The following is a 15,379-nucleotide window of genomic DNA, read 5'->3' on the forward strand; positions in this document are numbered from 1 at the left end:
ATGTCGGGGGGGAGGTCATTCCAGAGGGTTGGGCCCATCACAGAGAAGGCCCTACTCCTTGGTGTCGCCCGCCGGCATTGCCCAGTGGACGGCACCAGGAGAAGCCCCTCCCTGTGTGAGCGAATTGGCCGCAGGGATGTGTGTGGGAGGATGCGATCCCGCAAGTAACTAGGTCCTGTGCCATGGAGCGCTTTAAAGATGGTAATCAGAACCTTGAAATGCACCCGAAAAACCACAGGTAGCCAGTGCAGCTCGCGCAGGAGAGGTGTTACGTGGGAGTACCTAGTACTCCCCATCACAGCCCGCGCGGCTGCGTTCTGAACTAACTGCAGTCTCCGGGCGCGTCCCAAGGGCAGCCCCATGTAGAGAGCGTTGCAGTAGTCCAGGCGGGACGTCACCAGCGCATGAGTGACCGTGCGCAGGGCATCCCGGTCCAGTAGGGGGCGCAATTGGCGCACCAGGCGAACCTGGTGGAACGCCCCCCTTGCCACGGCTGCCACATGGTCATCCATTGACAGCCGGGCATCAAGGAGGACGCCCAAATTGCGCGCCCGTTCCACAGGGGGCAATTGTTCGCCCCCTATGGCCAGCGATGGAATCAGCTGGCTGAACCGAGGTGCCGGTAGCCACAGCCACTCAGTCTTGGAGGGGTTGAGTTTGAGTCTGTTGTCCCCCATCCAGACCCTGACGGCTTCCAAACACCGGGACATCACTTCGACAGCCTCGTTGGTGTGGTTTGGGGTTGAAATGTACAGCTGAGTATCATCAGCGTACAGGTGGTACTCAACCCCAAAACCACGGATGATCTCACCCAGCGGCTTCACATATGTGTTGAACAGGAGAGGCGAGAGGACCGACCCTGTGGCACCCCACAAGTGAGTGGCCTCAGGGTCGACCTCTGCCCCCCTGTCAACACACATTGCTTCCGGTCGGAGAGGTAGGAGCCGAACCACCGCAAAACGGTACCTCCGACTCCTATCCCCTCCAACCGGCGCAATAGGATACCATGGTCGATGGTATCAAAAGCCGCCGAGAGGTCTAATAGGACCAGGATAGAGGAACAACCTCTATCTCTGGCCCTCCAGAGATCATCGACCAACGCGACCAAGGCTGTCTCCGTGCTGTGCCCGGGTCGGAAGCCGGACTGGCGTGAGTCTAGATAATCGGATTCGTCAAGGTGTCGTGGAAACTGCTGCGCCACCACATTCTCGACAACCTTCGCTACAAAGGGAAGGTTGGAGACTGGACAATAATTAGCTAGCTCCGTTGGGTCGAGTGAAGGCCCCTTAAGTAAGGGCCTCACCACCGCCTCCTTCAAGGCAGTTGGTAAGGATCCCTCACCCAATGAGGCATTCACCAGGCCCAGAAGCCAGCCTCGAGTCACCTTCCAAGATGCCAGTACCAACCAGGAGGGACACGGGTCCATTAAACATGTGGTGGGTCGCAGCCGTCCACGCAACCTGTCCAAATCCTCGGGGGCAACAGAATCAAACTCCTCCCAGAATGGTCTCACAAGACTCACTGTTGGCGGCCCGTCCGGTCCACTGAAGGGGGCCCATCCGCTCCGGATCTGAGCGACTTTGTCCTGCAGATATTCCCCAAACTCCTCTGCTCTGCCCTGCAAGGGCGCTCCCTGCGTCCTCTGTGATAAGAGGGAGCGGGTCACCCTAAACAGGGCGGCAGGGCGGTTATCAGTGGACGCAATAAGAGCGGCACAATATCTACGTTTGGCCGCTCTCAATGCCACAAGGTAGGTCCGTAAATAGGCTCTTACCTGTGTTCGATCAGATTCGGAGCGTGAGGACCTCCACCTGCTCTCTAGACGTCTCCTATGGCGCTTCATCACCCTCAACTCCTCGGTATACCAAGGAGCTCGGGTGGGTCGCTGCCGCAGGAGAGGTCGCAAAGGCGCAACCCGGTCTAAGGCCCCAGCCGCCGCCCTATTCCAGGCGGCCGCTAGGTCCTCCGACCGAGCGCGGGTCAGGGCTACAGGTAATGGCCCAAGCTCCGTCTGGAACCTATCCGGCTCCATCAGGTGCTTGGGGCGGTACCAGCTTGGACAGTCTGGTCCCGCCTCCTCGCGGTGGGGGGTAGCGCCAGGGAAGTCCAGCCGGAGACATGAGTGATCTGACCATGACAGGGGAGTAACAACTAAATCCCCTATTCCCAGATCACTCGTCCACTGCTCAGATACAAAAACAAGGTCCAGTGTGTGGCCACCTTCGTGTGTGGGGCCCTGAATTAATTGGGTCAGGTCCATGGCTGTCATGGAAGCCATGAACTCCCGAGCCACCTCAGATGCTGCTCCCGTTGACGGCAGGTTGAAATCCCCCATAACCACAAGCTTGGGGATCTCAACCGCCGTCTCCGAGATCAGCTCGAGGAGCTCGGGCAGGGCCGCTGATGTATAGCGAGGAGCGAAGTATACAATCAGCAAACCCCACTGCCTCCCTGGGCCCCATTTCACACCAAGGAACTCACACCCGGGTATCTGAGGAACAGTGAACTCCCTCGGCTCTAGACCTTCCCGTATAACTACCGCCACCCCACCACCCTTACCCAGGGCCCGAGGCTGATGGAATGCACAGTAACCCGGTGGGCACATTTCCACGAGGGGTAAACCACACTCGTGGCCCAACCAGGTCTCCGTTATCCCTGCAAGGTCCAGCTCCCCCTCAGAGATCAACTCATTAATGAGGGGGGCCTTGTTGGTCACGGACCTTGCATTGCAAAGCATCAGCCGCAGGCCCCGGCTCTGTAGTTCCTGGCCACCTAGGTTGCGGGGGTTGGTACAAACGACCGGGCGTAGCCAGCAGCCACGGTCTCCCAACTGACCTTGTGATCTTTTCTTGTCCTCGCATCCCCCCCTCCCCGCGACCGTTGTAATCAAGCAACCCTCTGTTGGAATAACTTGTTCCTTCTCCCCCCCCCCCACCCCGCTCACTTCCCTCCTGGACTCACCTGTTCGTCTGGCACTGGCTCCTCTCCCGGCCTGGTTAACCCACCCACCCTCCCTGGAACCCCTTAATAACAATAAAAAACATTTAGATAAAAAGCCCCTCAGCCTCCGTTGTACCAAACATGTGTGAACGTAGCCAATAGTGTATTTCATCAAATCAGGATTTTTTAAAAAAGACATGACTTAGCACAATGTGTGAATCAGCTAATGGGACTTACAGCCAAATGCATATGCAAGGATTTTACTCAGGGGTGAAATTCAGCAGGTTCTGGAGAACCGATAGTGGAAATTTTCGGTAGTCGGAGAACCGGCAAATACCACCTCTGGCTACAAGGGTGCAATTCAACAGGTTCTGACAGGCTCTAGAGAACCGCTAGCGGAAATTTTGAGTAGTTCCGACAACCGGCAAATACCACCTCTGACTGGCTCCAGGGGAGGGAATGGAGATTTTGCAATATCCTTTCCCCAGGAGTGGGGAGGGAATGAAGATTTCGCAGTATCCTTCCCCTGCCACGCTCACCAGCCACACCCACAGAACCGGTAGTAAAAAAAATTGAATTTAACCACTGATTTTACTATAATTAAAGTTAAGAGGGAAAGTCATTTCCTGCATAAATGAAATATAGCTTGTACCAATAGATTTTCTTCCTTTGAAGCCCTTTTGCAAGTTAGTGAATTTCATGCTATACGGTGTTTGATAAGAACCTTCCAGAATGTTACATCTTCCCGGAGTAGATAGGCGAAAGAGGAGGCTTTCCCATCCATCATGTCTGAGGCAGAGACATTTTTTAAAATTTAAGATTGAGAAGCAGCAGACTGAGGATAGGTCACATCAGGGGAGGGAGGGGGGAAGCTGCTGTAATACCAAGTGTGTGCCTTAAAGATAAGGCTGTTGCTTCCCCTGCTGCTGTTTAATACTTTCACTGGCTGCTGAAAGCTTTGCAAATGGAATATTTTTTTAAAAAAAGCAATTGTGTTTTTATAAACACTTCGAATGTCTGTGGTGGGAACAAATCAGAGCAGCTGTAAGCTGCTGTGGGTGGAGACCCATGTTAGCCTATGCTGTGGTAAAATAAAATGTTGGTATGGAAGCACCTTTTCTGCCTCACTCATTTTATTAAAAGGAATTCACTTCATGAGCTACAGTTCATTTCATCAGATGCCCAGCAAGGCACAGTAGACAAATGGGGCAAACTTTGCCCATAAGGATTAATGGACACAAACATGATAACAGGATTTAAAGCAAGGACAAGGTACTTATTGGACCCTTTCAAAACCCAGGACACACTGTGGCAAATCTCAAAGTGGTCATTTGGGGGTGGGGATGTAAACTTTAACAGCACCAATAAATAAGAGATGGCTGAACTCAACTACAGGTAGTCCTCAACTTACAACGGTCCGTTCAGTGAGTATTCGAAGTTACAACGGCACTGAAAATAGTGACTTATGATTCTTTCACCCTTATGACCATTGTAACATCCCTGTGGCCACATGATCAAAATTTAGGCACCTGGCAACTGACTTATATTTATGATGGTTCCAGTGTCCCAGAGTCATGTGATCAGCTTTTATGACCTTCTGACAAGTAAAGTCAATGGGGAAGCCAGTTTCACTTACAACCAAGTTGCTAATTTAACAACTGCAGTGATTCACATAACAACTGTGGCAGGAAAGGTCATAAAGTGGGGCAAAACTCACTTAAACATCTCGCTTAGTGACATAAATTTTGGGTTTAATTGTGGTCGAAAGTCAAGGAGTACCTTACATCTCAAAACATTTTAGCAAATACAATGGGGTTTTAACTTGTTATAATTTGTTTCAGACAAGCCTCCCTTTGCATCTGATGAAGTAAGCGGCATCTGGCAAAAGTTTTGCTTTTTAATAACATTTGTTAGAGGGAAAAGTGTGGCTAGACTCCTTGTGATTATAAGGCGCATGGAAAGCTTGAGAACAGAGCAGTGGACTAGAGTGTGAAGCAACTGGACTACAGCTTTCTAATAATCCCCCTTTACAATACCTTATAGTCATGGGTTCATGAGAATTATAATCCTAAACACCTGGAGGGCACCAACTGTGCTGAACTACAATTTTAAGAAAGCACAATTTGGGAATTAATGGAAATTATGGTCCCGCAAGAGCAGTAAACTGGGGAAATATCTTCCCCAGGGCAATATATCATAGGATGATGTTTGTCCATTGTGTTCGAAGAGGACCTTGACATCTAACAGGTTGTGGGCTGTCCACCAAGTGTCCGCAGGTGGCTGGTAAGGCCTATACGGGCATGAAATGTTCTGCCACATGTTGGACAGACAGGTGTGGGCACCATTGTTGCCGCAGCATTTGCAGCTCTGGCTTTTCGGAGTGCTCGCTTCTCTTGTGCTATGCATATCATAGAAAAGTATTCATAGAAGGCCCATTTAATGGCTGGATTTATTTATAAGCTTTTCTTCGCATTGTATGGTTATAATCAGGGCCGGATTTTCCAATAGGCTAACTAGGCTTCAGCCTAGGGCCTCAAGATCAAGAGGGGCCTTTTATTTTTATTTATTATCCGTGCCACATTTTTTATAAAGGTTAGTACCAAATACAACATGTTTCATTTAATATATTGATATATATATCACAGTAATGATGTATTTTATTATCTCTCATGTAATTTACAAACTTAAAAATGGGAGGTGAAAGGGCCCCATAAGTGGAATAGCCTAGGGCCTCTTTTCATCTAAATCCGGCCCTGGTTATGATACTTGCACATTAGAAAAAGTGGTGTGATAAATCTGACCGTACTTCAAAGTGAGACCAGAATTATATTTCTCTAAATAGAAATTAATGGAATGTTACAAAGGTAATATGCAATGCAATGTTTATTATTTGCCTACTTCATGAATTCCCAATGAGAATTAAATTTTACTCCATGTTTCACAGAAAATAGTTTTCTTACTGGATAACATGAATCTAGTGTTCTGGCAGAAGAAAAAGCAAACACACAAAATGTTTATTGCATTATCAATAGGATTAGACCCAGGAAAAACGCATAAAGCTCATACTATTTCTACTTATTACTTTACTTAGGATACAGCTGGACAAGAAAGGTACAGGACCATCACAACTGCTTATTACAGAGGAGCAATGGGATTCATCCTGATGTATGATGTTACTTGTGAGGAGTCCTTCAATGCTATACAAGACTGGTAGGGACAGTTCAATGTTATGTCTTTAAAAAAAAACAGTTTCAGCAAAGGTAATCATGTATGAGATCAGCTTACACCAAATTTTGTAAGACAGGAAAGGAAATCCAGCTGTTTAACAAACGTTTTAACCTAATATTATGCTCCTTCATTTAATTATTTTCTTTAATTCTGTCAAAAGTGTACAATAATTTCAGATTTCTAGTCCAATTCCATCCTCAGAAAGAGCTGCCATATAATACAATGGGACTTGATTGCAGCAGATAAAATATGCGTGGGATGTTGAATGTCCTCAAAGATGCTCCATTAATGCACATCAGTTTCGCCCCCCCTCCTTTTCCTGGACCTATTTTGCACTCCAAATATTCTTCTAATGGCATTCACTGTCAACTCAAGTTCATTTCACAATGTCAATGAATAACATCAGTCCTGCCTAATGTTTATTTATGAGATTTCAGAGCAACTCTAATTATACAGAGAGTGTCTGTATTACCAGAAGCTATACATCATTTTACCATCTGTGTGACAGTATGTTGTCCAACCTTCAAACACTGCCACATTTCTTTGAATATAATTCTGATTCAAAACATTTGGCAGTGATCCAATATACATGAATACATTTTAGATTTAGATGGGAAAAGGGTGTCTTCCATTAGTCAAAAATCCTGGAACGAATGAACCCCCCTTTTCAGAACCTCTAAAATGTATCTAGATGTCAAGTCTTGGTGGCAAAGCATGCTTTTCAGTCTAGAGATCTTAAGCTACCAAGTAAGGCCACCATAAAGTCCCTAAATGAGTAAAATCAGCACTCAGATACAGAGCAGACAGTTATTCTGCACAGATTGACCTTAATTCAATGGCTGTCAGAATAGACATGGATAGCATCAAAATATCTGCTTCAAGGAAGTGATCCTTCCTCTCTAGCCTGTCTCCTCAGGATGATCCTGGTAGCTCTAAGCTTATACCTGCCGTTTTTCTTTGCAGAAAAAGCCACTGGGCCAAAATAACCACTGGTCATTTTCACTTGTGGAGAATATTGATGGTACCATGAAGGACCCAAAGCATTTCTGGACATAAAGATAATACTAGAGACTGGAGTTTACCACTTTCCCATTTTATAATTGAAAACAAATGTTTTAAAAATTAGAACCATGCAGGGGCTATGAAGGATATGTTTGGTACTATTGGCGTCAGCAGAGCGAAGATACCAACCACAATAAAACGAGTGAAATAAAGTATTGTTCTTCTCAACCACAGCCATATTTTGAAATGTATCATGAATACTGTGAATTGTTGTTGATCATAGATAACAGCATAGGGGTGTTTCAGATTTATGTATATCTAGGTTTTATTCACTTTGATCTCAGCTTATTTACATATTAATCACATTTATATGGCTGCCCATCTCACAGAAGTGAGTGAAAAAGTTACAGCTATTTGAAATGCAAAAATGACTTCTATGTACACCAGGGGTGTTCAAACTTGGGAACTTTAAGACTTGTGGACTTCAACTCCCAGAATTCCCCAGCCAGCCATGCTGGCTGGGGAATTCTGGGAGTTGAAGTCCACAAGTCTTAAAGTTCCCAAGTTTGGACACCCCTGATGTACACACACACCTCTTCATTTCATGGACCAGAAAGGCTTGGGTAGAAGTTGAGTGCAATATCGCATCGTTCATTAGAGACAAAATCCTCTTAAAATCAATGGGGCTGACTAATGTTAAGTGAAACAATTACCTAATAATGTCCTCCGGGCAGGAGACAGTCATTTCTTAGGGGTGTTTTGGTTTGCATTTCTAACCAGTGATGGCTAACCATTGTCTTGTGGCATGCTGAAAGCGTGTGCACACTCACCCATAATGCAATGTGTATGCGACCCACTCCCTCCATGCATCCCACCCCCCTGCACATGCATGCACCCCGCACCCCACGCTTTGCAGGCCTGAGGTCCCCTATGCTCCCCCAGCTGAGCTGGGGTGACGGCCCGTGTGCCCACATAGAGGGCTCGGTGTGCCACTTGTGGCACACATGCCATAGGTTCGCCATCACGGGCTTAGAGGTTCCATAGAATTACCATAATACAGTGGTGTCCAAACTTGGGAACTTTAAGACTTGTGGACTTCAACTCCCAGAATTCCCCAGCCAGCTGGCTGGGGAATTCTGGGAGTTGAAGTCCACAAGTCTTAAAGTTCCCAAATTTGGACACCCCTGCCATAATATAATTATCAGTAGTCCTACATAAAATTATACAAAATAATCTCAAATCCATGGCATTCTGTGGGGAGGACATGAAAATCTGTCCGCCTTCTAAGTCACTTCTAGCACCCAAAAATGCTAATTTGATTAGGTTTGTTTGCCTTCAGTTCCCATATATAATTTCCACGATAAGGTGGATAATTATTTTTAAACAAAAAGTCCTCCTCTCTCCTTGACAGCAGAGGATGTAAAAGGCAACAGAGGAATCCTTGGGAAATGGCAGTAGGGAATGTCCATCCATTGTCTTTCTGGTCTTCAGACAGCTCTCATTGTGGTAGGAAGGCAATGGCAACCCTAACTCCGTGACAATGCAACACTTCCCAGGCAGCTGACAGCCTTGTTGCTCTTTAAATCACACCTCCCTGCGATAATTATCTCACATATCAAGGAGTGGTTTTAATTTACGGGTTGTTTTTTTTTTCATAAAAAGAGAAATATATTACTTCTTGTAGCAAACTTGCACTGTGCCAGTTCTGATCATGTGCCTGCTGCCCTCTGTAATGCGGTCAGATGGAGTCAAACATTCCCCATCAGTGAGTTTAACAGCATGGTTCTAGGTCAGCAAAACAGCATGCAATATTATTGGAAGGATCTGTCAGCTTAAACTGCGTAATTAAATTCACACGTTTTAGAGCAACACGGGTGACTGCATTTTCATTATGCAAGAACTGGGGAAATCACTGTGTATTAAGAGAGTAATTCCCTAAGAGCTCTTTGTTATGACCATGTTACTGTGCTTTTCCCACTCCTGTGACAGAAGAAACGTATGTTGGTATAAGGTACACTGTCTTTACTGTACTGTAGCTGCCACCCTACATTTCTTCCTCCCACCTCCACCAATATGTCCCAAAGGAAAAAGCAGCCACAAGTTGTTGGCCTGAATGTGCACTGAATATCGTCGGGAGCTCAATCTTTAATTTGGATGAGCAGTATTTATTTTCTTAGCCTTATTTTTAATACCGTATTTCCTAGATGCTTCTCAGAGGCATTTCCTAGAGGCATTTTGCTCCTTGCAAGAGAGCGATAATCCTATGAAATGATTTCATAGATGGTGCCATTTTGAGGTTGTCTGAATTCCAACCTCCCTATTCTGATCCCACTCCACCACCCACTACCAAAAGTCTGGCTTAATGATCGGAAGAATGGATTTGAATTAAATGGCAGAAGAAATGAAACTAGAAGGGCCTTGGTGCTTTCGTGCATCTGGACCTTTCATTCCTTTCTTCTTCTCTACGAATTGCTTATGACCATGCAAAGGAACCTTCTCTACCTCAACCCTCCATTCCACATTTGGATCTCCGTGTTACATATTTCTCACGCTTTATAATATGCACAGCACATACACATAGCACATACACATGTCAAATAGCAGCATCGCTAGTAGACAGCTCTATCAATCCTCTGAGAGTTTGCTATTCCAGTGCAAAGAATAATAGGCCAGGTGCTTACAGTCTCTTGTTGACCAAAGACAAAACGACCATGAAGGCACTGTGGTGAATGACTAAATGACAGTGGAATTTCGACAGCAGGCTGTTCAGACCAACAGGAGTGGGTTATCTCTGGGTCATCCCCAGGATCATTTCAGAGGCACCCTAAATCAGTGATGATGAACCTTTTTGGCACCGAGTGCCCAAAAGGGGACCCATGTGTTAGATCGCCAGCAGCCCAATGACCAGCTGGCTGGCACACACATGCACACTGGCAAGCTGGTCTTCGGGTTTCCGGCACGTGCATACATGCCAGCCAGCTGATCTTCACCCGCACCAGAGCATCAGAAACCCAAAGTCCAACTGACGATGGCACACATGCCCACAGAGAGGGCTCTGCATGCCACCTCTGGCACGCATGCCATATGTGTCCTAGATTGTCTCCTAGAAAACTCTTGGATAGGGAGCGTAAAAGAAACACCCAAACTAGAACTATGAAAGAATGTTTCAAGGCTTCCTCAGGGCTGTGGGTGAGGTTGTGGTAATCTGAGTCCCAAAGTCTCACCAACACCATCTTTTCACAGTTTTGGCTGCCAACAAGATTGATGGGTCCCTTTCCTCTCACATTAATGGAAGAAACATTGAAACTGCAATGAAAGTCTCAAAATGGGCTAAAGGTGGTTAAACACAGACAGACAGAAACAATTCCCGCTTAATCAAATGAATGAAATATACTGGTAACATTCTAGGTTGGTGGTCCCCAACAGTGGCGGGATCCTCCCGGTTTAACAACCAGTTTCACAGTTTGAAGAAATCTTCACTTCCCGGTTGCCTCGGAGGAGTAACACAGCTGATTCATGCGGCAATCTGCTCTGCCGCACAAATCAGCTGAGAAGATAAAGGTAGGAAAATAGGACGGGCAGGCAGGTGTGGCCATCTGATCATTGGGGAGAACCGGTTCGCTCCCAGCTGATCATCGGAGCTACCAGTTCGTCCAAATGGGTCTGAACTGGTAGAATCCCACCCGTCCCCAACCTTTTGAGCACCAAGGATCAGTTTAGGGAAAACAATTTTTCCATGGAAGGGAGGGCGGGGCTTTGTGCTCTACCTAGATCCCGCGCATGCACAGATGAAGCTTTGCTCGCTTGTGAGGCTGGTTCCTAACTGGCCACGGACTGGTATCAGTCCATAGCCCAGGGGTTGGTGTTCTAGGTTATGTTCCAGCTCCTTGTGCATTTTTGCCAAAATTATGGCTATGTCCTGTCCTGTATATTAAGCAGAAGGTGGCCCTGTCCTGAGTGTTAAGCAGAATTAACCAATGGAATCAGTGGCATTTAAATAAATCATGACTAACTTAAATCCCACTGATTTCATTACACCTTCCCTAACCATTATTAAATCTTCCTTGAACTCATTGGCCTATTTACACTAACATCAGTGGGGAATGTAATATTCAGGAGCTGAACGCAAGATGAAAAAAAAAATAACCTAATTAAAAAACTTGTAAAGTGAGAAAGTGTCAAGGGCTAAAACGTATTCAATGTTAATAGAACAGGCACCTCACAAGTTGCATCACTCTGTGAAAAGTTCAAGGTGTACAGTCAGCTCTGAAGAAGTGCTGAACACCTCATTTCATACCAAAACTAGAAAAATGGGAAGGAATGAGAGAAAAGGCCACGTTCGTTGCTCAATTTAATGATCTCATTACTCAGTGGGGGAAAAACCTTGGAGATGCAAAGGAGGTAACTATGGCTTACAGGTTATATTGTTCTAATTTCCTTTGTTTTACTGATTAATGCTATAAACCTGTGTACACATAATGGACTAATACAAATATTATAAGGCAAACAGGCAGAATGCCACACTGAAAAGAAGATAACTGTGCAGAGTAAGGAAGATGACATTGGTAGAGATATGCAGGAACCATTACCTAAGCTGAAGCATTTTAAATCACAACAATAAGATAAAATTCAAAGCTAGCTCAGGTAGATTCCTCCCTAAATCAATGAAGTACAAGGAAGCAGATAAGGATGGAGAAATTACTGCTTTTAGAGTGACTATTGTATTGAGCATAGCCATTGAAAAAGTGAAGTGACTTGTGACAAAAATGTACTTTTTAATTTTGAAAATGTACACTAAGCAGTGTTTCCATATCACTGCTGTTTTTGCCTCCTCAACTATATAAAATGAGTTGATACAAATTAATCTGGAGATATACCCAGTTACCTGAAAGACTTCATCTCCCTTTTAGAAAAGGCCCTGACTATTTTAATTGTGATAAGAGAAGCAACATTGTCCCCCATTTTGGAGAGATTAGTGAAGCCAAAGCCCAGAAATGTTTTCCCATGATATGGCTTGGTCTGCGGAATGTGGGGCAGTATGATATAGCTAAGTCCCGGTAACCAGAACACAGGAGTGGGATATAATATGCCAGTGAGCTGATCAAATTGGAGAAAACCTCTGTGATTTTTTTTTCAGAAACCTGTATAGATTAGACTTTTGTATTGCTACAATTTCCCAGAGCCAACAAGAAGAAATTTATTATATTCTCCAAACACATCAAATTTAGGCATTTGCAGCATCATGTTCTAAAATCTTTTATTTCCCCATAATTTTTGCACTGAAATAAAATCTGAGACCATAATTAAGAATGTTGAATCATGAAATGGCTGCCACAATACATCTTCGTATATATTACCATGCATAATATTTCTCTTAGTGTGGAAAGAACCTTAGTTAATATTTAGCCTTAACATTACTTTAACTATATCTCTGTTGTAGTATGAATATAACATGCAACTGCAAACAGCGGTGAAAAAATCCAAACCTAAATATGTTATGAAATTGTCTGCAATTTTCAATGACTTCTTCAGAAGTAAGCATCACTGAGTTCCATATTTATTCTCAGGTAAATTTGTATAGGATTGCAGGTGGGAGAATTCACTATCATCATTAGCTATGGTACTAATTACACTTAGAGCTGTTGAAGTGTGAAGCTTAAGAGTATCATTTCATTACCAATGGGTGCTGAAATGCCAAAAAAATTGCCATTGGCTCTTCTTACATTGGTTATCACTATTCCAACATTAATTTAAACTATGCCCTATCAGGAAGGCTAGTGATGAATATTCAACAGGTGTGCTGAAAAAAATGCATACATTGACTGGCTGACACTGTTTTTAGATGAGAGGCTCAGTGTGGATTGACCACTGATAACCAAAAAAATTGTAGAAATGAATTCTATCTTTATCATGTATGTGATAATGAATAAATGAATTATCATATGTGATAATTTTAAATCAGAAAGCAAACTCCGTCATCATTCTCATTTTGACAATACAAATAGGAGGAGATATACGGAAATATTCCATTAACTTGGGTCTGTTTAATTAGGTAGAAATTGTTCATGGTAAGTATGCTGGCTAGCTGAAGTATATTAAAATTACAGGGCAATGTGGTTTACTTGAATTCATGTTTTTAACCTTGTGGCTCCCCCTGCAGGATATAAAAGAGTGTCCTTTTGCCTTGTGATGCCTTCTAAAAGCATTGTTTTATTAGCTTTTCAAGTTCTAAATATAGAAAAGAGAAGGGGTAATGAAGTAAAACATCTTTTAAACCTACTTTTTCCCTTTATTTTTAAATATATGCATTATGAATTTAAATGGGATAAATGAATATGGTAGCATATTTCATAAATATTTGAGGCTTGTTAAAGGAAAGCTTGCAGGTCTGCTAGTTGGAGCTGCACAAGACTTGCTGAATAGCTTGGAAAATAGAGCTCTTCCAATGAACATATCTTAAGAAACAGTATTCTAAGCTAATTTTATAGGCAAATACTAAGGTGTTGGTTCACATGTAAAGCAATGGGAATTTCTAGAATGAAATGCTTTGTAATAATAGTAACAACAATATCTTGGTAACAACAACACTGGAAGTTTTCAAGATGCTGCTGTTGTTTTGAGGTTGATGGAATTCTGTAGCTACAATTCACAGCAAATCAGATTGTTGTCTTTTTTTTTTTACAGGGCCACTCAAATAAAGACGTATTCCTGGGATAATGCACAAGTTATTCTGGTGGGGAATAAGTGTGATATGGAGGATGAAAGAATTATTCCTATTGAAAAAGGAAAACATTTGGCTGATCAGTTGGGTACATGATCAACCTTATCTTATTTTTTTCCTCCTCCTCTCCCTTTCTTCCCCGACCTATAGCCACATTTCATCTTTACCAGCTTTTCCAGATATTATTTATTATCAGAAGACAAATCAGTGTTGAGATAATATCAAAGCCATATGTCTGTCATTGTGTCTAAGGCTTTTATCCCTCTAAACATGAAATTTGAGTTAGCAATGTTTTCCAGTTCCAATATTTGACTCAAGTAAGGCCTGTAGGAATCCTTTCCCCATTACTTTATTTCACAACATGCCTTCTTACTGCTTTGTGTTTTCCCTTTCAGATTAAACGTTGTGCCTACCCTTTCCTATTCCTCTCCTTGTCCAGTATCCCTATTAATGAATTGATCAATTTCATATGCCATTATAACTATACCAGCCTTCTGCTTATGCTTCTATTCTGACATCTCAGTTTGTATCAGGGTTCAAGCAGGGGTGGGCTTCAAAAATTTCAGCAATGGGTTCTCTGCTCAGTTGCTGGGTAGGCGTGGCCATGGTTAATGTGACCTAGTCGGCCTCCTGCACCACAGCAGGGGGGGGGGGGTGTTTTCGCCTTTCCCAGGCTATGGAGGCTTTCCTCAAGGCTCTGGGAGGGTGAAAATTGCCTCCACTGGGCTCCAGAGGCCTTCTGGAATGCCCCTATTTCCCCCTCCCCAAGCCTCCACTGTGAGCCCTGCACTTATCTCGCATCCAAAACGGGCCATGTGGAGACTCCTGGGAGGGGCGTTAGCAGGGGTGGGGCATGGTGGGCATGGCCAACCAGAGGTGGGATTTGGAGGTGCTCCGAACCAGCCATAACTTTAGCAATGGGTTCTCCTGAACCCGGACGAACCTGTAGCAGTCCACCTCTGGGTTCAAGTCTTAAACTTCTCTAAAAACTTCTCTTTTCTCTCTCATTACCTAACCCTTCATTCAACCCCACTGTGTACTCTGATGTTTAAATTGTATGTAACTAGATTTCTGTATCTGCAGGGTTTTCTTGTTGTTTTTGTTTATTCTAGTCATGGCTCCAGGATCTTAGTCTGATACTTATCACTGTCTTTCCGCTACTTTGCAGCAGATAAGATTACAGTGTCACGCAAATAGGTAATCACTGAAAGCTGACTTGGAAGTACATTGACTCACATAAAAATAAATTCTGGGCTTACGCACCCCCCCTAAACATGAGATTGCTTAAATACACTTTAATTTCTCATTAAATTTATATGACGCTCATCTCCCCAATAAGATGATTTTATTCAATAAGCACAGTTGGATTTGCACAATATCGTACCATTGATTTAACAAGGATAATTTCTAAAACTAAAAAGTGAAGGAATACATGAAATATGAGTACAGTTGTATCGGAGAAACTGAATGTGCCGTAGAATGCAAAAC

At 44.0% G+C, this 15,379-nt stretch overlaps 1 protein-coding gene across 1 annotated transcript in view; it reads left to right on the plus strand.

Moving 5' to 3' along the window:
- The window catches only part of RAB3B (RAB3B, member RAS oncogene family), an 88,568-nt gene that overhangs the window by 67,253 nt on the left and 5,936 nt on the right, over nt 1-15,379 (plus strand). The window contains exons 3-4 of the mRNA XM_081946322.1: nt 6,032-6,150; nt 13,855-13,979. Coding sequence (XP_081802448.1) covers nt 6,032-6,150; nt 13,855-13,979 — 244 coding nt within the window. The remainder of the gene's footprint in view (nt 1-6,031; nt 6,151-13,854; nt 13,980-15,379) is intronic.

This window comes from Natrix helvetica (genome assembly GCF_964273705.1).
Source record: "Natrix helvetica genome assembly, chromosome: 3".
Taxonomy (NCBI): Eukaryota; Metazoa; Chordata; class Lepidosauria; order Squamata; family Natricidae; genus Natrix; species Natrix helvetica.